This window comes from Helianthus annuus, chromosome 10, assembly GCF_002127325.2.
Source record: "Helianthus annuus cultivar XRQ/B chromosome 10, HanXRQr2.0-SUNRISE, whole genome shotgun sequence".
Classification (NCBI taxonomy): domain Eukaryota; kingdom Viridiplantae; phylum Streptophyta; class Magnoliopsida; order Asterales; family Asteraceae; genus Helianthus; species Helianthus annuus.
This window is the reverse complement of record NC_035442.2, coordinates 9,688,341-9,713,413: the sequence shown is the minus strand read 5'-3', so window position 1 is coordinate 9,713,413 and position 25,073 is coordinate 9,688,341. Positions and strand designations below refer to the sequence as shown.

At 33.8% G+C, this 25,073-nt stretch overlaps 1 protein-coding gene and 1 long non-coding RNA gene across 3 annotated transcripts; both read left to right on the top strand.

Annotated features, from left to right (window-relative positions):
* The first annotated feature begins 3,404 nt into the window (after window positions 1-3,404).
* LOC110883956 (glutaredoxin-C5, chloroplastic) lies at window positions 3,405-7,267 on the top strand. Its single transcript, XM_022131623.2, has 5 exons — window positions 3,405-3,809; window positions 3,886-3,959; window positions 5,779-5,853; window positions 6,537-6,563; window positions 6,990-7,267. The coding sequence occupies exons 1-5, from the start codon at window positions 3,532-3,534 to the stop codon at window positions 7,052-7,054; spliced, it is 519 nt and encodes a 172-aa protein (XP_021987315.1). The 5' UTR covers window positions 3,405-3,531; the 3' UTR covers window positions 7,055-7,267.
* Window positions 7,268-14,980: 7,713 nt separating this feature from the next.
* LOC110880699 lies at window positions 14,981-16,661 on the top strand. 2 transcript variants are annotated; one of them, XR_004870528.1, is made up of 4 exons: window positions 14,981-15,067; window positions 15,191-15,227; window positions 15,360-15,542; window positions 16,389-16,661. It is a non-coding gene; the product is annotated as an uncharacterized LOC110880699 (long non-coding RNA). The 2 variants fall into 2 exon arrangements; XR_002559423.2 differs by lacking the exon at window positions 16,389-16,661 and having other exon boundaries at window positions 15,360-15,660.
* The last annotated feature ends 8,412 nt before the right edge of the window (window positions 16,662-25,073 follow it).

Here is a 25,073-nt window from a genome sequence, read left to right as displayed (position 1 = left end):
AGCCGAAAGGTAGTTAAGTGATTGGGCTCAATACCAATGGCTATCATTGGTGGGCCAGAGCCCATATTGAGGTAACCATCCACAGTTCACAAACAGCGTTCGAAGGCAACTTGTTCCTGAACCACCAGTGAAAACCTGAAAGCAACAAGGTACTAAATTACTACAAACAAGGATGTCCTTGGGTCTTTGGGAGATGAACAATGCTTCAAATCTTTCTCCTTGAATCTCACCCGTTATCTTTACTCCAGAAGGATGCGTATTAAGAGTGTATGCATGAGTGTTTACCTGATCCGACCCAAATGTGACGAATGGATACAAGCTATTCAGATCCGTGAGTCATGGGTACCTGCTCCACCATCACCATCCGGGTTCTTTTAGACACTTGTGTTGCCAATAACCCCAAGTGTGATAACCGTGCCAAAATGAACCCTACCACGTGTGCTGCTCGTTCTGGTTAGGAGCCAAACTGTCCACAACCCTTTTGGTTCTGACCCAGTTCTGCCCATATTTAGCAGCGGATAAGCATTTATCGACCTGTCTTTACCTTCTTTGATCTTCATAGGCATAAGATTAGATGCCTCCGACCACGAGTGTGAGGCTTCCATATGTGTTTATTTCGTTGTGAAGCTACTTCCTATGAGTCCTGCCTCCTAATAACAACAGAAACCGGCAACACAACTTGACCCCCAATCTCCTAACCGTTCAGGCAATCATCACATAATCATGCAATTCATGACTCTAATCCAAGTGTTTTGAAGCTTGTAGTTCATTTAAGAATATAATCATGCAACTAGGCACATTAGTTGATCATGTTATTCTATCACATGTTCATCATACTATCATGTATTCATGTTACTAATAAGCAATTAAGCATCAAGTCAAAGTAAAGAGACAATGAGTTAAATAATGTGCACGTTTTTATCAAGCTGATCTCTTGACATCATGATGTGAATGACAACTTTACTTGGTTTTTTTTTATTGTTATAATTCTTGAATCCCATTTGTTGGTTTTGGTGTTCTAAAGTAATGGTTCGAGTATACATTTATAATAACCACCGTGGTGTACTACTTAATGCTTCATGTCGAGTCCTCTTTATCCGTTAATCTATCCAACCCTCACTGTTTAATCAAACGTTGTGCATGTAGAACCCTTTATCAACCAAGTCGATTGAACTACCAACTTATCAAGGATTACAAACACGAGTTTTTGACCCAATACGTTTCTCCCGACAATGCAACAACCAAGGGCATAACAAAACGTAAATCATTTAAATAGGGTTGTGCTAAATGTACATTCTTTGCCTCAAGTTCTTAAATAAATACAATTCAACTTTTTAACGCACACCCGTATACTTAACGCACACCCATATACTTAACGCACATCCTGCCTCTTGTTCATCGGGCGCACCTAGTTTTTCTTTTATTACTTTTTCGTAGTGGTGTTTTGTGATATATCTGCTTTGGTGTTAAAAAAGATTGTTTTGAGGGTGGTTTTTTTTTTTTTTTTTTTTAATTCTTTGGTTTCATGGAGGATTTTTAGTTGTGTATAAGGTTTGAAGCTTCTTAGGTTGTATTTAAAGGTTATTTTATTATCTAAGTTTTGAGGGTTTGAGTCTCAAGAATTAATGAAATTTGGTCGGGTGGTATCTAGGTGTTGGAGGAATTGGGTTAAGGGTATTTTATCATCGGCGAGATCACCAGTCCTAGTGAACGGTTCCCCTTCATTTGAGTTTCCCTTTTCTAGGGATATAACACAAAAGGACCCGCTCTCACAATTTCTTTTTATTTTGGGGGTGGAAGGATTTTGAGTGTATGCTCAAAAAGGCGAGGTTGGGATTTTCAAAGGCTTTAGTTGCCCGAATAATGGCCCGTATATTTCCCATCTCTTTTTTTGCAGATGATGCGCTTATTATTGGGGAATAGTCTAAAGAGAATGTTCTTAATATGGTGAGGCTCCTTATATGCTTCCATCTTGTGTTGGGTCTGAAAATCAACTATGCAAAATCAAAGCTTTTTGGAATAAAGGTGGATCCGGAAGAGGTTTTGTCTTGTGCTAATTGAGTGAGTTGGAAAAAGGTGACTACTCCAAACGAGGCAGTGGATTGGGGCTCATCCCGTTTAGAGATACAAGTATTGCATTGCTTACGAAGTGGTGGTAAAGGTTCAAGCACAAACCATAAGCTTTATGGAGGAGGGTAACCTCTTCTATAAATTATTCTAATCGTTCATCCCCCATTCTTTCTTATTAAAAAAGATTCAATGTCACGTAGAGTTCTATTGCAAAATTTGAAAATTATCTAGCTCACACTCATGTTAATCTTATGCTTTAAATCCTTTTAATCAACGGAGAAGTGGATAAGGTTTCCTTTCCCAACCCTTTTAAGTTGAAAAAAAGAATAAAAGTCGTTTAATTATTGACTCCTTTATTTGGGTGGACGGGAATTAAGGGGTGCTAAACGGGTCGTGTTTGCAGATTGGCGGATTCAACTCGATCCGAACCTGAAACTCGTGTCAACGTATGAACCGGAACCCGACCCCAACATTCGCAGGCTGGCCCCGACCCACTCAACCCATTTTTTTTTATTTTTTTCAGCAAATTAATATATTAAAATTAACATCTACTACATAAAAAATTATATAATAAATTTACATTAAAATCAAAAATCCTGTGTCAATTTCACTTTTTAAGCTATGATTATAACATAAAATACACACCAAATTTAATTTATGACATAAAACATATTGGAAAAAAAAATATAATATAATAGAAATGGGTTAAACGGGTTAACCTGCCAATCCGACCGGGTTGACCCGAACCTGACCTGTTTAGCTAAACGGGTTCAACCAGAAACTAAGCCAAATCAGTTTAGACTAAACCCAAACTCACAAATTTCGTGTTAGGTCTGTGTCGTGTTTTCGGGTTGTGTCAGAAATCCACACCCCTAGATGGTTCAACTAGAAACATGTGTGTGGTTCAACGTTTAGCTAAACGGGTTCAACCAGAAACATGTGTGTGGTTCAACGTTTTAACATTTCGTTTTATGTTTCGTACTAGATTTTGCGAGTTAACATGGCTCAACGTGCATGTGTGGTTCAACGTTTTTACGTCGTCTATCTTTTCCTTGTTTGACAGGTTCGTTACAACGTGCGGGGTCCTAAATCGACTTAATTATTATTTTCTATGTTTTAGGTTACAGTCTAATTTCTTTACATTAATACACCGTAACTTCAGTATTGGTTGTCGCTGACGGTGGTGTGATATTGATGCTATTCGGCATGGTTTTACGACCCCACCGCATTACGACGGGTGGTAAATCTAGTTAAAACCAAATTTATACAACCAAGCAACACTTTTAATAATATATTTGGTCCCTTCCAATCTTCCATCCGTTGGCTTTTACGCAAAGAAAAGGTTCAAATTAGACGCAAAGGCCACCTCACCTAACAAGAAAAAGCCCCTTTGAGATCACCACATAAAAAGTGTCACTGACAGAAACACACACAGACCAAAAGGAACAACCATCCTCATCAATGGCAGCAACTTCTTCTCATCTTACTACTTCATCCCTCACCTCTGTTTCTCTCTCTACCACCTCTCTCTCTCACTTCCCCAACTCTCCCTCTTCCCTTTCATTCACCACCATTCAATATCCAAAACCATTATATAAAACAACCACCACCAGAACAACAAAACATGGTGGGCTCAAGATCCACGCCATGACAGCTTCATTCGGATCTCGATTAGAGGAGTCTGTCAAGAAAACCGTCACTGATAATCCAGTCGTCGTCTATTCCAAAACCTGGTGTTCGTAAGTTCACTTAGGGTTTTCTCTTTTCATATTTTGTAATTCATTTATTTCAGACTTTTTTGGTTTGATTGTGAAGGTATTCTTCTGAGGTGAAATCGTTGTTTAATCGGCTCGGTGTGGAGCCGCTTGTTGTTGAATTGGACCAGATGGGTAAGTGTTATTGTTTTTTATATATGTATTTGGGGAAAAAGTGAAATAAAGAGTTGGAAGTTAAATTGATCTTGTAGGTTAGGTTTAGAAGTTTGTTTGATTAGGGTTTGGTGTACTTTTGTTATTGTAATTAGGGTTTGGATTTGAGTTTAAACATTTGGTGCAGCTGTTATAGTCTTTAAGTTTCGAAAACTTTAATCATACATTGAAAATATCTGAAAGTGAATTAGAGTGATACGGACTGAAACCATTGCTAGGTATGGGACTCGTCCCACATCAGTAGTATGGGTAACGAATGTGGGGTTTATAGACCAAATGGGCTCCATCACCCACCAGACTAGTCTTTTGGAATGACACGAGTTCTCTTGTAGTCCTGTTTGGGCTGTAACTTAGAGTCTTGAAACCATTGTAAGCTTTTAAGAAGGTATACCATGTTATTAAGTTAATTTGGAGATTTTTGGTATTGGGGAGCTTTTTTTTTTTTTTTTTTTTTTTTACAGAAATGTGAATTCAAGGTGTGTACGTCATTTGTTTCGTTTAAATCGTATGTAATATGCACATACTGTATATATAGTCAAGATTTTTTGATTAAATCCAACATGCTATGCGTATGTTATCTTGAAGTCTACATAATGTTAGAAGCCGATTTGACTTTTGAGACAACTAATCTCCCAAGAACATTAGAGAAGAACAAGAACAACTTTGAATCTATTTTTTTTCTTATATACATAGTTGTTAATGGCGAATAACGACAAATAGCGATAAGGTACCTATATGCTACATAGCGAATAGCGATAAATAGCGGGGCTATTTTATAAATAGCGATACACTAGAAAAAGAATTTTGAAAATTTTTATATGTATATTATATCAAAGTACCCTGGTATATACGCTATTTTACATGAATATTTAACAAAAAACCTAAAATCCAGCTATTTTATAGCTATATTTAGTTGCTATTTATATTGAGAAAAAAACAAAAAATAAAATAAAATTGAAGTCCGCTATCCATCGCTACAGACCATATAGCGAGCATGGACCTATAACCACGCTATTCGCTATCGACCGTGGCGATCGCTATTGACAACTACGCTTATATAGGCTTACAAATAAAGAAGAGAACAACTAAACTAATCCCATTACACCCACTACTTCTAAACTATAACACTAAATAAAAGGAAACCAAATGGAACTATTGAGCTATGCAGTTAATCGCGGCGCTATAGTAGCGGTGCTATAGCGTCGATGTAGCGGTTATCGGTGGTAGCTCAAAATATCGGTTTGTAATATCGGTGTTATCTCGGACAGCGATTATATCGGCTATAAACACCGATATATCGCCGATATTTTGTATAATCTATATCGGTTGTCTCGCCGATATCTCGTCTCGGTCAATTTTTTACATTTTTTTTTATACAAAACTGCATTTCACAGCAAAAAAAAGCGAAGTTTAAATGGTGCATAAATTACCGATATCCCACCGCGATAAACGATATCTCAAATATCGGTCCTTGACCGGTAACCGATATTTTTCCGCATTAACTGCATAGCTATTGAGCTAAAGCATGTGAACGTGAGGTGACTGCTGCATAAAGTATGGTGGGCTACATATCACATAACCACAACTTAATAAACGAATATATTCTTTTTAGTTGGAAACTGAAGAATCTCATTTCCCTATACCTTGAAGGCGCCTTAAATGTGATTATGTGAAGTATTATACAATATACATACATGAACTATAATATTGAGGCAATTTTGAAAATTAACTGTTAGGACTTAGAAATACTGAATGTAGTTTTATCGTTTTCTTTTCTCAGGTGCACAAGGACCTCAGCTACAGAAGGTTCTTGAACGGCTTACTGGGCAGCATACCGTTCCAAATGTTTTTATTGGTATGTTGTAGTTGCATTAAGAATCTCATATGATTCTCCACTTGAGAACTAAGTATGCTCTAATTTGTATTGAACTAACCTCGAACATAGCAGTTATTGCCTAAATTTTATATTGTGCCCGAATTTGCATGATATAAAATGTAATAGGCGTGGTGATTTCGACCCATTTAGTATATACGGGTCGAGTTGGGCTATGTTTTGTCTGAAATGGAAAAGGGAACAAGTCAAATGGGTTAAAATTGCGCAAAAGTGAATTTAAGTGCATACAACCTCTAAAGAAAAAAAATTGAATTATTTTTGTAATGATTTATCTTCTTATTTTGTAATTATATAGTAAACACATTAATTACTTATTAAGGCATAAAGGAAAAAAAAATGGACAAAGCGTCATGAGAATCTGACTCAACCTGTCGACTCACCCATTTTGCCACCGCTAAAACATATATTTTTTTTCGTAGCGACAGACAATTTAGGATATGTGTCTGCTGCTGAATATGATGCAGTAAATGCTGAGTGCTGACCTTCCATCACTTTTTTCACAATATTAACATTTAACAACACTCAATAGAAGAAATATTGAAATGAAAATAGAAATAAAATATATCTACAGTAGCGTTCAGTATAAATTTTGTGCTTTAATTTCTTATTCTAATTTGTTCATTTATCTTGTTCTGTGATAACAGGGGGCAAACACATCGGCGGTTGTACGGGTACCTTTTTTACCATATGCTTTTTGGCTACTTCATCTATCAACTATTCCTGTCGTTTTCGTTCTCTCTGGATATCATTATGCATGATTATGCAAACACGTTATTTTTCGTTTAAAGATTCGGGAAAATAGTTTGTGTTAAAATCGGTAATCACATGAAACCAAAATCATATATGACAGTATACACATGATTTAACATCCATAGATGTTGATAGAGACATTTTATTTTGTGATCGTGAATTATTTACGTTACAAGTCATATCTACTTAGAAAACAAGGATGACTGTCCTAGCTGTATATGTAAGCGTTATCATTATGATTTATTTACCTTATAAGTCACATTTACTTACAACAATAGCCGATCTTTTCGATCTATGATGTTGTATAATAGTATAATACTGCAATGTCGTTTTGTGATCCGGTGCAGATACCGTTAAGTTACATAGGAAAGGGGAACTTGAAGGTTTGCTGGCAGAGGCAAAAAAGGCATAATTCTACTCTTTACTCCAGATGTGTTGTATCAATAAGAAATAGTTGTCTGATTATTTTTTTTTTTCACAAATTTTAAAGCTGCACAATTGTTTTATTCTCAAACAATGATACCTTTTATTTTAATTTGTGGCACTTGTCTTGTAGATTAAAAAGATGTAATTGGTATGATAGTGAACATATATGCATATGTCATTGGCAAATCTTTTTCATTAAGATGTATAATCGTAAATATGTTGCTCAAACAGGATTTGAGAGATTATAACTCGTTTGCTTGTGCGACCAGTTTGGTCTATTTTTAATCTCCAAACCGGTTCTCAAGGTTTAAAAGAACGGAAACGAGTTTTGAGGCGTTTTCCCTTCGCCTCACAAGGCGTAAGCCTCGAGGCGAAACGAGGCGTAAGGCCGAGGCGGTATTAATAAATAAATATAAAAATTATATATATATTATAAAAATAATAATACTAACTAATTTCATCATCAGATTCATCAAAATCATCAAAACACACATAAAAAGACAAGACATGAAATGCTTGAAATCGACACAAAAGTCAAAAACATCAAAAACAACTATCAAAATCCCCTGAGGCGCAGCTTTCTTAGCGCCTCAGCCCCTCTGAGGCGCATATACATTAAAAACACCATTAGGCGCGCCTCAGACTCGTTTTTTGGCCGTTTCGCCTCGAGGCGCGCCTGAGGCGCACGCCTCAAACGTTTTTTAAAACCATGCCGGTTCTTAAAACCTGACCAGAACCGAAACTGGTTTGAAACTGATATCATACAAACTGGTTTGGTTTGATATGCGAACGGTAGGTTTGGGATTGCATCCCATTCTCCACGTCAAAAACTGAACCGTACCAGTCTGGAACCGATATTGTACAAACCGGTTCGGTTTGATATACAAACCGTAGGTTTTGTGACTGGTTCGTATTCTCCACGTCCCGAACCGAACCGGTTTTTGGCAAACCAGTTTGGAACCGGTAATAAAATGTTAAATTATTTTTTTGTTTAAAATATATAAAAATAACCGGTTATTTTCATCCTAAAATAGTTCAAAAACTACAAAAGAAAGTTTTAATAAAATTTGTATTTTATGTTTTTTCAACTTTTATTGTCGGAAAAATGATTAAATAAAAGTGCGCGCATGAACCGGTTTGGAACCGTAAACGAAACAAAACCGGCGTTGAAAACCCGCTAGCAAAACCGACCAAACTGGGGTGAAACCGAACTGAAACGGTTTGGCCAAGAACCGGCCAAAAAGAAAAAAAAAACAGTTTGGAACCGGTTTGGGTTTTAAAAAACCCGACATGTTCGTCTCTAACTAATATTATCTTTGCAATCATTCATTTTAATGGCACCATGATGACGAAGGTGATTTAAACTTCTTGAATCTCATCCAAATATCCAATGCATATTTGTTTGTTGATACACTCGCATAATCGACTTTGTTGAACCACACAACGTTGATACATTCGCATAATTGACTTCGTTGAACCACACAACAACGGACAACCAGATAACGAGTCTTCAGATGACTGGATTCACTATTATCCGACATCCAACACGAATATGCTATGTTCTCACTTACTAATAGGTAATTGTTTTTTATCAAATGTTTTTCATGTAAACCGCTCTGGTTAGATGATCAAAGAATGAACGATCCTCGTGAAGAAGTTAATCTTGAATTAAGGAGATAAATATCAAGACGGGTTATAGATAATTATAGTGAATTATTTATTGTGTCTTGTATATTTAAATCAGAGATAATTGTTAGATTTAATTAGATAGGGTTATCTAGTTGATTATTAGTTTGAATCGGATTATTAGTTTGAATTGGGTTAGGACTAGAACAAGTTTAGTATAAATAGATGGTTAGGGTCATTGTAATTTGTGTGCTTTCATTGATAAATAATAAAAGAGTCGAACAAGTTTGTTCATATCACGTGTTTGTTTATTCGATCAAGGGCCTGGTTTTCAACAATTGGTATCAAAGCTTGACGGTTGAGAGTCATTTTTCAAGGGGGAGCAACCCCTCGCGGGGTTGCAATGGTGGTGAAACTGACACGGTGGTAGTCGTTGAAGATAGTCACGGCTGGAGATGCTTTTGGAGTGCGAGGTTGTGAGCACGCAAGAGGCAAAGGTTCAATCGATTTTCAAACGGGTCCTTGAAAATAAGAAGTCGATTGAGTGATGAGGTTATGTTTTATTAGTTGTTGATGGTGACCAATACGTGTTGGTATAAATTTGAGTTGGTTTACATTTAGGTGTAAACTTTTTACGGAAACGAGTCAGCTCAAATATAATATGTTTTCGTGTTTTTTTATATACGTTTCCAGTTGGTCTACGTTTCGACGTAAATTTTGTACCATACCGAGCTTGGTTAAATATAATACATTTTTATTCGACAGTATAAATTAGAGTTACTCTATGTTTCAACCCTAGCAATGTAAGACGGGCAAAAGTACAACCATATTATTATTAATATTATAATTGTATATCTATACTAAAAACCATAGTCCTTGACATTTAAACCTCCTGACTTTGTTCTTTTTTTTTAAACGGCAAGGAACGACGTGCCAATCACCGTGACACCGGACGTTGTGGCCAAGGTCGATTACTCGACCGCCACCAGCCCCTTGGCTCTCTCAGATGCGCGGAAACCCGACCTCCACCCACCCGAAGGCACGACAGTGGAATAATCGGTAAAACCTCGCCTCCCATCCAAGACGAATCGGCGCCACTCATATTCGCTCTTCACCTGGATGCCGCATAAAATAATGGGAAGAGTCAAGAATGGGAGTCGAACCTAGGTCACAAGGAACACCAAGTCTTTTCCCAACCACTCCACCACTACCTCATTGGCCTTGAGTGTGTTCTATTTTGCAAAACACTCATGGTTGCCCCTTGATGTGAATGTGTTTTATTTTTTTTTTCCCTTTTGTGGTTTTCATTTTTTAAAGCTATGATAAGCCCCCTTTGATTACACATTCAGGTATTTTTCTATACACACATTTTTTTGTGTGTTACATTATAATTGTATGATATAAATTTGATTTACTTTACATTTTGATTCAAGTGCAATACTTAGATAGGTTACATTAAGTTTAACCGAGTACGTCAAAACATGCAATTTTATATGGTTATCGTATGACATAACGCTTGGACTAAACTATTTGATGTTTGTAATAGGCCCGCTACGCATCGATCGCAGGTCGCATTAGTAGTTTAAACTTAAACCAAATAAAAAGATGTTGAGTTTTCGAGATATTATTGAAAATGCCAATTTTAAACCAACTAAATATAGTAACTCTAATAGACTATATAGAGTCATGGGCAAGGGTAACGGGACAAAGCCCTATCACATAGACTTTGAAGGCTTTGCCCTTCACATCATAAAAAAAGGAGTGATGAAAGGTAAGAGGACCAAGAGCAAAGGGGCTAAAAAGTAAATGGCTAAGGGTGAAAACAAGGAGCAACGCAACGCCTATCGAAATCTTCATATTAAGAATTTGAGGGACCAACGCCTAAGGGCAAGGAGCATGGGGTGGCATGATAGGGCTTGCCTTCCCCTCTCCACCCCCACTTCATGTAATCTTAACATGGGAAAAAAAGAAGAAAATCAATTACTAATACTTCACAATATTTAATATTTTTAAAAGGACTTTATGACCGGAATGGCTTACTAAAACTCTCATAATCACTTATCTTAACCCACAAATTACGAACATATGATTGACTTATAATTATAATTATTTAATATTATAATACAGTTGTTGCTCACTCATACACCATTTAAAAATGGTCATAATTTCAGTAAGGGGAATTGGCCTGTAATAATCACACCTAGACCTTATTGGCCATTAATAATCCCACCTCAGAATATTCCCCCCACCAGTCCCACCTTTCACCTATTTTTCCTACAATGGTCCCCCGTTAAAAAAACTTAACGGAGTTAAGCTTTTTTCCAAATTACAAACATATTTTTTAGGGCTTTTGATTAGAACGACGATACTGGTCCATTGATGTAAAACTTGCCTCGAAACGGTGCTCCAAACGATGAAAACGACGCTTCAATTCGGGTGTTTAAATTTCCAATTAACCAAAATCAAGTCACTTGGAGCACCGTTTCGAGGCAAGTTTTACATCAATGGACTCGTATCATCGTTCTGATCAAAAGCCCTAAAAAATTTGTTTGTAATTTGGAAAAAAGCTTAACTCCGTTAAGTTTTTTTTAACGGGGGACTATTGTAGGAAAAATATGTGAAAGGTGGGACTGGTGGGGGGAATATTCTGAGGTGGGATTATTAATGGCCAATAAAGTCTAGGTGGGATTATTACAGGCCAATTCCCCTTTCAGTAATCATAAAGGACCGTGTACCCTGTTTAAAGGGTTGACTACTCAATTTGTGACAAAGACACGACCATGAAAAAAGCCCATGCACCCTGCCATCAAAGAACAAATATAGGTAATACTCGATTTTTAGTTTCATTTATAAATTACTAAATGTATAAAAAAATATATGAAGGTTTGGTAACCATCAATTTAAATTTATGTATTCTTGTGACTAATAATGTTTTTATTGTTTTTCATGTAATTAAAATACATGTCATTTACAATAATGTTTTATATTTGAGTAATTTACCTACTTATTAAATAATTCTACAACTACTAAAATAATTGGCAACAAAAGGTCTTACAAAGTCATTTCGATGGAGCTGTTTTTTTTTTTTTTCTTTTTCTTTTTTCAAAACATAACTTTTTGATGTGTAATAGTGCATATATTAGAAAAACAATAATTTTGTAGATTTAGAATGGAATACAAGGATTTGATTGAAGCATGGAATATTAATACCTTAGTATTTACTTAGATCATAGAATCGAATGTTTGTTATGGGATGGACCAGTTGAAAAATATTTTTCTCGAACAATACTATCTATATTTTTCGAACGGTGGAGAACGTTATAAACAAAACGAAAGCAACTTCTTGTGAAGAACTCGAAGCACACTACAAAGTATCGAACTTGAATTTACACCATCGAGGCCATTTCAAACTTTTTAACCCATATCTGTTTTCCACCCAAAAATCCGGTTGTCTTGACATTTTCAACTAGTTTTGCAACAAAAAAAATTATCTAAAAAATTTCATGTGTGTAGTTGAAAAAAGATTAGGTAAAAACTCAACTATCTTAATATCTTATCAATTTAACTACATTAAATCATAACAAATTAAAAAAAAAGTTTAGGTATAACTGTATAAGAGAAATATTGTGTTTTTAGGGGACACATTTATAAAATGATACAAGCATATAAATAAATAGTGTGTGTGCAAATACTATTTATTTATATCTATGTAATGATTCTTTTATATATTTATTTGTAAGCATTCATGCATGCTTAGTTTAATGATGTCACATTGTCACTATAGAACCAAGTCAAATACATAAAGCTGTTCCTTTTAGTTTTGACTTTTGTTATTTTAAATTAGTTGAGTCGCCGACAATACATTTTTTTCCAAGATGGGGTTAATATATAACTAAAGAAACCTGATTTAATAAAGCATGTAGCGTTAGCCCACTTTATGACATATGCTTTTTTGGAGTAACGTCTCGTCTCGTCTCAAATTCAAACCTGAGTAAAGAGAAGTATTTAGGATTTTGGTATAAAATAAAGTAAAGTAAAATTTGTTATTAAAAAACACAGACTCAATTACTCGATGTAATATGGTTAACTCAAACTCGACTTTGAAATACTTTATATTCGAGTTAATTGCTCGGATGGTCCCTGTGATTTCAAGTTTTTTCACGTTTAGTCCCCACCTTTTGAAAATAGCTGGTATACTCTGATGGTTTGTCATTTTGTTACTCGGATAGTCCCTGAGTAGATATCAGTTAGTTTGAAAATAGCAGGTATGCTCCCTATGGTTTGTCATTTTGTTACTCGGATAGTCCCCAGAGTAAATGTTGGGGGACTATCCGAGTAACAAAATGACAAACCATAGGGAGCATACATGTTATATTCAAAAGATGGAGACTAAACGTGAAAAAACGTGAAACCACAGGGACCATCCGAGCAATTAACTCTTTTATATTCTATATAGTTATTTCTATAATTGTATTTGTTATTTAACATGTATTTATTAGATTACATATAAATTGTTATACTCAAATGAATAAAAATGTTCGTTTAAGTTTGCTAGCCTAGTCAAACTTGAGTTTGAGCTCGTTTAGTAAACACACTTTAATCTAGGCTTCTCCTCATTTAAATTTAGGGGCTGTTTGTTAACTTTTGAATGGTTAAGTGTTGAATCAATAAGAGGTCTGAATCATTAAGCACTGAACTAGTAAGATGTCTGAACCATTAAGAGCCGGTATAATGCTTAACCATTCAGAGGCAAATGTCTGACCAATTCAGATTAGAGGTCTTAACCATTCAAACTCTGCATAATGCTTAACCATTCAGAGGTAAATGTCTGAACCATTAAGAGCCTCATTAAGAGGTAAACAAACAACCACTTATATTTATTTAATATGTTAACAAGTACATCTTGAGTACCTATAGTTTCGGGTTGTTTACATCCCTAATGGTTATAAATAGGGTGATGGTTATGAATAGGGATGAGCTTATGGTACCGGGTATCTAATACCGAATCGATACCTACTTTTTAGCGTTTTTGATACCGGTACTTTTGGTACCGGTGTTTTACCGAATTTTATCTTCAAATACTGATATCCATATTTAGCGAATTTCGATAATGGTACTTTTGGTATCGGTACCGAACTCATCCCTAGTTATGAAAACTGATTTTTTACTACATCTGTAATATATGTCTACATCCCTTATAATAACAAAATTTTTGCTATTACATGTTTTTGAAAACCGATTTTTTTACTTTCTTTAATATAAGACCGCCCGGTATGGGCCTCGCCTCCCCCGTCACCTCCGTCCCGGGTCGTCGCCTCCGTCCCCGGTTGCTCCGTCGCGACTTCTCCGTCCTCTCCAAAACGATGGAGACGGACCAAAGTGGTGGGGCCCTCTGACTTCTCTCTCTCTCTCCATCTCTCTCCATGTTTATTATATAATATATTATATTGATTTTTATTGTGAGGTTGGGTAGTTCTCCACACCCTTAGGTAGTCTCTAAGGAAATGGTCCTCCTCCGATGATGACATGACGCCTACGTAACAGGTGATCTCCAAAGAGACTAACATTCGGTCTAAATAAAACAGATACTCATGCCCCATATGGTCGATCCTATAATAAATTATGGATGGTTGGTTACTTTTCTGGTTGACTTTTTCCTTAAAATCCAACGTTTATATATTCGTTAATTTGATTTTGTTTTGAAAAGCCACAAGAATCTCAAAAAGCTCATAGTATATACATAACCATTATATATGCCTTTACCTTTTTGTTTAAAACACATGGTATTTACAAACAATTTCACAACCACGTTTAATTTTCTAACCATTCTTTATAGTTTTCATAGATATCTATATATATTCTAAAGTTTAGTTATATGTTCTATTTTAAAACCAAAATTTATGATTGTTTTAAATGCACCAACCTATAATTAATTCAAGTTACATTACTTTAATCATTATAATCAATGACTTTAATTATATATCTATAATATATATTATAATATATATCTATATACTATTATAAAAAGAAGAAGTGATGTACAATATTGTAATTTTACTACACGTATAAATTTTGAAGCATCATGTACAAGCTACTTTAAGCCATTTGGGAGAGAGTAAAATTAAAACTTTAAGACACTTGACGGGCAAACTAGGGTTTTCACCCATTGAATTGAATGGGAGTTTTACATTAAATTATCTTTTATGTTTTCTTTTTCCAGCAGATTAAGAGTTTGCCCTTGAACCATTCGTTGTCCAGGGTTTCATTGAAAGCCACCGATTCATAATCTGTACCTACTCTCTTTACCTATATGCCGAAAATCTCAAATTCTTCAGATCACCCCTGTTTCCCCTTGGCCTCTTCCCTCTTTCCGGTACGTCTCCTCCGCCAGCCACCTCTCTCTAATCAGTGATTTACAATTGTGGAATTTTATTTGCATTTATAATTCTTGGTTTTGGTGTTTGATTTTGAGTTTTCTATGGTTTCAACGCATCAGACGATTGCAACAACAGAACATCAACAACAATCTTCAAGTAAGTGAATAACAGATTGATCCTAAACCCAAATTTTTCAAATTTATGTTCTAATCTAAGTGACCCCATATCCTAAGTAAATTGAAATTTGTATCTAAGTTCTCTAATTGGTGCTCTGATGTTTGAAATCAGTAATCACGTCTGGTGCTCCGGTGACTGGCAACCCCGCTTTTAATCAGGTCGGTGATATGGAGGCAGATCGGGTCGTCGGTTCTACATCAATACCCCTGTATTTGGAATCCTTCTAATTCGATCAATAATACTTGAATTTCGTTCTAGAATCCAGATTATGACTATCATCTTCTACATTTCAAGGTATCTTAAACCTGCAACTTTAGTTTGCTTCACACCATTCACAGTGATATCTTGAATTCACAATAATTTATTGGGATTGAATTGAATTGATATCATATTCTTCATTTTGCTATTGTTATTTACTGCGATTGAACTGAATAGAAATATTGTTCTTCATTTACATTGTTTTCAATACATGCATACAAGTTGTTCGGTGAAATGCGTGTGTGAGGCTATCATTTTAATTAAATGTGACTACAGTAAGCATTGATGTCGTAAATTTAAAAGTGTTCCCCATTGTTTGTCAGGTTTGATTATGCTACTTGGATCACAATCTATCAGTACCACAAAAAAGATTGCTCATAGTGATGATATAAGGGTTGGGTTTTAATATGGTTTTGATCTGGTTAATTCAACTTTTTATACACAATAGCCAAATTACAAAACTAAATTATCAAAAGTGATCTCGATTGGGTTTATCAAATTACTTTAACACGTGAAGCAAACCAACTTAAGAGTTTTAAATCAGTCATCCCTTTTATGATTTGATGACACATTTGAAACTTTATCCTCCTTAAGCACCGACCCATTCTATTTGCCTGGTAAAAATCGGCCCACATGCTTTAGTTCAGTTATCCTGTGTTCAAGAGCCGACCCGATACCCGAAATCTATAAAATTCAGGAACCGGAATTATGCCTCTACAAATGGCTAAGGTTCGGTTTCGAGTAATTTTCTGTCCGGGTCTTGAACATTCAGTATGTTTTTGACTTTTTCTTCGGTATTAGAGTGCATTTAATTCAGCATTGTATGCGCATAATAATCTTCTTTGACGCCCGGTTTAATATTTTCACCTGTATCTTTTGTAGATTAAGGGAGATGGAAAATATTAAAAATAAACGTTTACAGGCGTTAAAAAATTTTGGAGCTGAAAAAATCTTTGATGCTAATCAATGGGTACAAGCACACAAACATGAATTTAAGAAGGAGGTGTATGGGCCTGCATTAACTGAGGTTACTTCATGTTGGGTTTTGAATTTTCAGTATGGATATGTTTTTATTATTTATTTTCTTAAATTGATTTTTAATCATGCTTCAGGTCAATACGGGTTGAACAGCAACACGAGTTGTTAATATTATGAATACTTGATATTTCTTCTTTCAGTGAAATCATAATAAGAATCTTATTTATTAAAACTTATATTGTGAATACTTGATATTTTACTTGATGTCCCACAACAAATAATTATTAGATATACCTGTTTCGTTGTAAAACACAAAAAAAAAACTGGTTTAATATAATATTGTATTAGACATATCCAATTTTATTGTTGTAACATTGTTCCGCTAAAATCATCAACCGAAGTGTTTTTACAGAAACTCCTAAAGCGACAACTGAAATGTCCAGCCAGAAAAAATTAAAAGGTCATCCCCAACTTTCATATGCATTGTCTCACCGACCGCAATGTGGCCATGCAACTTTTTGATGTTCACCCCATTATATTAATTAGTATCCTTATTAGGCCTATAATGTAACTGTTATGCCGCACATATGTTACAAGTAAACACGTTATACAAGACGGCACGACACATGCACAAAATTCACTCGCCGGCCACACAGGATCGCCCTGAATCGGGTCCGGGATTGCTTAGTAGGTGTTATCTTCCCATTATCATGGCGGTGTTCATGATGTGGCACGCCACACGGTCAACCTTCTTACATCTACAATTAAGGCAGATGCCGAGCAGTCAGACCTCAGATTCTGTTTTAGGAATATTTCACCAACAAAGATATACACTTCGCAGGTGAATTTATTTTATTTTGATTATCATAGGTTTATTTTAATTTATATTTTATCTCAAATTGAGTATATCCAAATAAATAACTTAGAAATGGGCTAAGTTGGAGTTGACCAAAAGTGGAGTTGCTTTGTGTCCCAGTTCTATTAGTTTTTTTTTTTTTTTTTTTGCACGTTTGGGTCTTACAACATGAGAAAGTAGTAAGGGAAAAATGGTCAAAATCATTTTTTTGTTATTGTATGACAAGAAGCGACCCCCCCTGATTTTTGTACGAACATAACCTTTATAATACTCTAATATTTTTTATTTAAAAAATGCATCATAATGTTTAATAATTGCAAAATTTTTAAGTAAAAAGGAATAACATGAGAGAATGCGTCCACATAAAGGTTGTATTATCATATATATCGTCTTGTGAATTATTCATAACCATCTAAGCATCTTAAGTATCATGATAGAGGGGCTTCGCTTAGGTTACACCATCTTACTATCATATGAATCATCGATAAATATTTACTCAAATAGCACATAGGTTTACATTATGCCTTTTTGACTGGTGGTGCTACCACAAAGCGCCGAATGATGAGTGGACTTTGGTCAAAATAACCATGGTCAAACGACTAACTTAAAAAAAACGGTTTTTGTTTTAAAAATCTATACTATATTCGCACTTTCGTACCGTGTCACACACTATCTATATCAGTCGTCGTTCAAGGAAAAAAACAATAACTATTATGCATGTCGTGCATCGCACGGGTATTCCCCCTAGTATTTATTAAAAAACAGTAAAATTTAATAACAAATAATAAATAGGCCATTTACTACATGAACGCATAGATTTCTAGCGGATTTTTTTTCTTTTTTCAAACGATAAATGTTATGCCTACTCTATTTTACACAAATTATTTTAAACTATTATTTTTGTCCTAGTTTGAATTTGGGATCTTCATAAAAGAAGCACGTGTCTTTACCAAGTGGGATAACGATCTACACCTAGTGATCGTAATAAAGAATGATTACAAATTACAAAGCAAACGATTCGGTTATAATTGTATGTGTATAAATACCTTAATTTATTGAACTGACAATAAAACCAGCCTTTTTTTTTTTTTTTTATAAAGAGTTTGCTATATGTCTAATTAGTATGTTATATCTTTTTATAAAATACATTTAATTAGTGTTGATCATTTCGCTTTGGAAAGTAAAAATAGTGTGTTATATCTTTTTATAAAATACATATTAGTGTTGATCATTTCGCTTTAGAAAATAGGGGTGTAAATAAGCTCAGAGGCTCGAAAGCTACTCGTTATCGGTTCAGTTAAAAGCTCGAACGAATCGAGCTTTAACGAGCCCGAGCTCAAGCCTGGAATACAAAGCTCGTTTAGGCTCGCGAGCCTAAACGAGCCCAGACAAGGTTTTATATATATAATATAATATAATAATAATGATGATAACATTGGCGAGCCGAACTCGAGCCGAGCTTTGGCTCGTTTTAGCGATATTGAAACGAGCTCAAGTCGAACTTTTAGCTCGTTTGAGGATGTTCTCAAAATAGCTCAAGCCGAGCTCGAGCTTTGGGTTTTACTCGTGAGCCGAGCTCGAGCTCAATATGTAAGCTCTAACCGAACCGAGCTCGAACTCCAGCTTTAGAAAAACATAATGAGCTGAGCCCGATCTCAGTCGATGTCGGACTCGGCCCGGCTCTTTTACACAATCCTATTAGAAAGTAAAAAGGATATTAATATTTTATTTGATGCAAAACCAATCTACTTTGAAAATTATATTTTTTTTATAAAATACATATTAGTGTTGATTATTTCGCTTTAGAAAGTAAAAAGGATATTAATATTTTATTTGATGCAAAGCCGATCTCTTTTGAAAATTAAGAAACATAAATATTGATATAGTGTTAGTTTTAACTCATAACCAAACCAAATTATCTCATTCTTATGAGATGGTCCGCAAAGATATTTAGCATTGTGTCTATCCCTTTAATAGCATTTTTGTATCGACATCATTTTGTACACCCTTTCATCTTTTATTATGCTTCATCATAACAATGTCATCATCAATATTTTCATCATAATAAATGCCACCATCCACCAATTTTCATTAGATGATAATGTATTGTGGACCAGAAATGTCATTTAATTATAGAGCGATATTAACAGGTAGATGATACTTGACCAAATCAAAGTGTCATGATATCGTTTATAGGAGCTTATTCTATTCTCACATCTTTAAATTCTTATTTTTACATCTTTTTTACTCTATCTCTCTCTACGTATATATGAAGAGAGATATTAACATCTAAGAGAGATAGAGGAGAAGGGTGTGTAAATATTAAAATTGGAAAAATTATATCAAGGACATCTGGTTTTCCTAAACTGTTAGCATCTCATTTGGGTGCTATCTTCATAATTATAACACTTAATTAAACTTTAGAAGTTTATTTCTAGAGTTTTACAAATTTAAATAATATTAATTTTTGGTAACATTAAGTTTTTATGTTAATAATTTTAGTTTGTGTTTTGCCAAAAAAAAAGTTTGTGGTATGATCTGCACCTAAACTTTACGTTGACTTGTTAAAGTTAAACAAACTCGTGTACAAGTTAACTTTTAAAATAGTGATTCCGGCTATTTATGTTTTATTTGGGTTATCAAGATAAGGGTAAAGATCCTGTGTAAATAGTTTTATTGTACAAAACGTACGAAAGACATGAACATGTAAAAAAAACGTGATGGTATTTTCGTAATTATTTTACTCGGAATTACCCTACAAGATCCAAATTACCCTACAAGATCATTGTAGAGTAATTATGATACTCTACAAAATTACCCTGAAAGATCAAAATTACACTACAAGATTATTTTACAAAATTACCCTACAAGATCATTTGTAAGGTAATTTTGATAATTACTCTACGAATAAATAATTATGAAAATTTCGTCCTGTTTTTTTACCTTTTCACGTCTTGCGTACCTTTTGTACAATAAACCTATTTGTATTTGATCTTTTGGCCATCAAGATAAATACTCAAATGATTCCTTTTAATATATTTTTCTTATAAGTTCTAAAATTTAATGATATTTAAAAAAATTCAAATGCTATCTAGCGTCAAGAAAAAAAATTGCCGTTAAAAAGTTAATTAGTTAGAAAGTAACGCATTTAAAACTTTGAAAAGGATACAAAACTTCTATTGTGCAAGTTAAAGTTACGTTTTATACTCCCTTAGATAGAGATACCTTGATGGTGCATGACACCCTATAAATGTTTGGAAACAAAAAATCTATATTAAATTCTTACTTTTGTTAATGTGGGTGTGGCCGGGTTATTTTGGTCCAGTAAAAATGGCACCCCTACATTGACTGTCTATAACAAAACAATTGTCTAACCACCTTTTTGTTAGACATTTACACAATGTCACACAACTTTAAAATGGGTTTGTAGCAAACTGATTTGGTATATGAACGAAGGAGTGGTGTGGAGGAAACACACATTGGGGTGGCTCATGTTTCGGGGTTTGATACACGGAAGATGGAGTTGGGTGGTCGGATTGAGAGACAGGACTCGTAGCATAAAGGTCTTTTTTTTTTGTTTTTGGTGAACATATGTTGATTTTAGTGTTTTTACTTTGGGACTCATAGGTGAAGGGGAGTGTGACTGTGGTGACACGAGGAAGGGGTGGTCCAAATGGTGAGCGTAGACGATGAGTCGTTATTTGTGGTAGTTCGATAGCTGAGGTTTTCTCTTGACAGGGGTTCGATGGAGGAGAATTGTGGTGGTGACGAGGAACTAAATTTGTGCATTCTTATTAAATTATATATTAACTCGAAGTGCATTATAGGATTATAATCAAATATAAAGTGTAAAATAAAAAAGAAATGTAAGAAAGATTTTAGTCCATCGATCTTAGATTTGGAGGGTTGAGAATAGTTTTAGAGAAAAGAAAATAGTAGAAGTGCATAAAGGGAATACTACATTTATTGACTTTTGCTATCCAAATGTAAGACACATGTCAATTCCCCTATCAATTTAAAGCGTTCATAACTTTTTTCATACGACATTTAATAAAAGAATTTCACCATAATAACAAACGTTTTTTATCTTTAATATGTGTTGATATTGCTATATACAAATAAAATAAAAAAAATCATTTTACTGGGTTTTCTTTGCATTGTATTAAAGGTTCTGGTCATTGTGTTTTTCAATCTAGTTTTGGTCATTACGTTTTTACTAAGGTTTCTATACATTGTGTTATTATCAAAACTTATAACAAAATGTTAATTTGGGTTCTATCCATTGCGTTTTTATATCAGAACATATAACACAATGTGTTATATTTGGGTTTTCTATACATTGTGTTATTAGTTCTGATTATTGTGTTTTTCTACTAGGTGGGTTTTATATAGACAAAATTGCAGAAATCAACCTTTATATTATACAAAAACTGCACTTCTTACCTTTCACTATGAAATCGACAAAAAATCAACATTTATGTTCATGTTTTGATACAGGTTGAACATTTACCACTAACCTCGTTCAAAAACTCAGTTAACTTACCTCACATGCTTTGTATGTGAGGGTATTATGGTCTTTTCCCAAACCTTTTATTTAATATATTTTTTTAAATCAAACAAAAAGTTATAACTTTATAACTTTACTCTCTCTTTCTCCCTACACCATCAAAGATCTTCATCTTTCTCTCAATCGAATCTCAATCCACCGCCGCCGGTGGACTTTCCAATCGCCTCCACTCCTGATTCCGGTGCATCCAATCCTTTTGATCTCTATCCTCCTCCGTCGTTGCCGTCATCTGGTTCAAGTTCGAATCTAGCTCCACCGCCTCCGGTTCCGTCACTAGCACCACCGTCTTCGGAATTGAGTAGTGGTAATCCAACTCCGCCTTCGTCGTCGCCGATGTCTGTAGCTACTCCTCCTCCACCGGTGGTTGCTGTAGCTCCGCCTCCAGAATTGAGTAATGGATGAATTTGATCTTGAATTTCTGGTCAATGGAAAGTGTTTTGGAGGATCTGATTGGTCAAAATCTTCATGAAGTTAGTTATAATATGATAATTCATGGGTTGGGATGGTGCAGGTAACTCTAGAAGTAAAAGGAGAAGTGCAGTTAAAACTATGTAAGTGATTGAACAACCTGAGAACTATCCTACTTGTCTTGCTTCTAAACCGTTCCCTAAATCTGTTGTTTCACTGTTCTTTAAGAAGCTGAAACTATGTAAGTGATTGAATTTTGTGCTGCCATATTGCCAAAGTTGAATTTTGCTAGCGTTCATTTTTATTATGATGATTATACAAGCTAGCTACATATGAGTGTTGTTGTTGCTGTGTATACATGGCTGACTAACTGATTTATGTTCAGCTGTGACCACTTACAAACTGGTATGACCTGTTATGATGTTGGGGGATGAACATAGATCTGGGTTTTCTAGTCGGGGCTGGGAGATGAACAAGAAGATTTTATATGATGGCCATATGTATATTATTTAATTTATTAATAAAAAAGATTGGGTTGAAAAGACCATAATACCCTCACATGCAAAGCATGTGAGGTAAGTTAACTGAGTTTTTGGACGAGATTAGTGGTAAAGGTTGAACCTGTATCAAAACATGAACATAAAGGTTGGTTTTTGCCAATTTCATAGTGAAAGGTACGGAGTGCAGTTTGGGTATAACATAAAGGTTAATTTCTGCAATTTTGTCTTTTATATATTGTGTTAGGTTTTGGTCATTGTGTTTAGTTTGCTATCCATTATGTTTTAATCTGTTGTCTATTGTGTTTTTGTTTTATTGTCGATTATGTTTTAATCTGCTGTTCATTGTGTTTTAGTCTATTGTTTATTATGTTTTTAGTATGTTGTCCATTGTGTTTTAATATGTTACTTATTGTGTTTTTAGTCTGTTTTCCATTATGTTTTAGAGTGCTGTTTATTGCGTGTTTTATCTGCTGACATCAACTTTTTTAGTCTACTTATTGCGTTTTTAGTTTGATACTCATTGTGTTTTACGTTATTTCTATTGTGTTTTAGTATGTTATCCGTTGTGTCTTTTATATTTTGTCATCGATTGTGTTTTTAGTCTACTTTCCATTGTGGTTTTAGTTTGATACTTATTGTGTTTTACGCTATATCTATTTGTAATACGCAACTGGGTTTTCATTTTTTTTTTGAAAAATACAACAATCGGGTATTCGTATTAAAGATTATAAGAAGTTCGATTTTATGGTGTAAGTTAAAAAAACAAATGACGTATAAAAAAGTCACGGATGTTAAAAAATAGCGAGAAATAACATATGACCTGTATGTGCATAGTGAGTTTTTCTCTTAAACAAAACTACTTCCATTTTGACACTTGTCATTCTCTAGTGATTACTTACTTACACTTCTTGTTTTTAACTTATTTGTACTATAACTTAACTCGTACAATATATATCCAGATATTTTTAATACACTTTGGTTTATAAATTACATTTATTTTTATTTTTAGATATCAATGTTATCTATATCTATATATATTCTAAAGTTTAGTTATATGTTCTATTTTAAAACCAAAATTTATGGTTGTTTTAAATGCATCATCCTATAAAAATCCTATTAATTGCATTTAATTTATATTAAATAAAAAAGAGATAAGATAAAAAATAAAATAAAATAAAATAATTATATATCAATAATCATTAAAATTAATATCATCAATAACACATTATACTAAATAATATATTATAGATAAAGGTATATTAGTTTAAAGTTAACTTTGATCTTAATTTGTTTTAATAATTGGTTTAAAGATAATTATTCCAAACTTATGATTATTCTATAAAATGATCTTTGACAAGGTAACCATAAATTTAAATTTCGAAGTAACTAATATATTAAAAGTAGCTCAAATATAATTCGTAATAAAAACACAACAATATATTTTCAAAGAAAACATATAATAAAAAAAATAGGTAAAGGGATCCAAATGATATCAAATATTAAGAACTTATCCATGATATTAGTATCAGAATTTAATAGATTAAGATAAAATTTAAACCGAAAGATCATAAGTATCATAAAAATATCATTAAATTAAAGTTAAAAAGTAAAGAAAAGAATTATTATTATAATATTAAAATAATAAAAATATATAAAAAACTATATATATTATTAAAATATTTACTATTTGTACCGATACCAAACAAGACCGTACCGGTATTTTCGATACCAGTACCGGTTGACACCAAGCTTATCCCACCCCGTGATACTAAAAAATCATTAAATTAAAGTTAAACAGTAAAAAAAAGGAATTATTATTATAATATTAAAATAATAAAAGTATTAAAATAACTATATATATATATATATTCTAATATATTATTAACAAGATTTTGGCTAAATTAATTAGATTATTATAAATAATAATAATAATTTACAAATAAAACAACACAATTTGCAACAAAGCAATGCATGAAACACCATATTAACATATAGTACAGTACATTAATGCTAGAACCTAATCTATACTATATTATAAAGCATTTCATAAGGATACCAACCAAATTTAAGTAATTACAATCTTTTATACTTATGGTACAACAACTTAATGATGTTAGTAAGGGGTGAAATGGTCTTTCTACATTAATATTAAAAAATAAAAATAAAAATTATCTATATCTGTATCTATCTATCTATATCTATACTATATTATAAAGCATTTCATAAGGATACCAACCAAATTTAAGTAATTACAATCT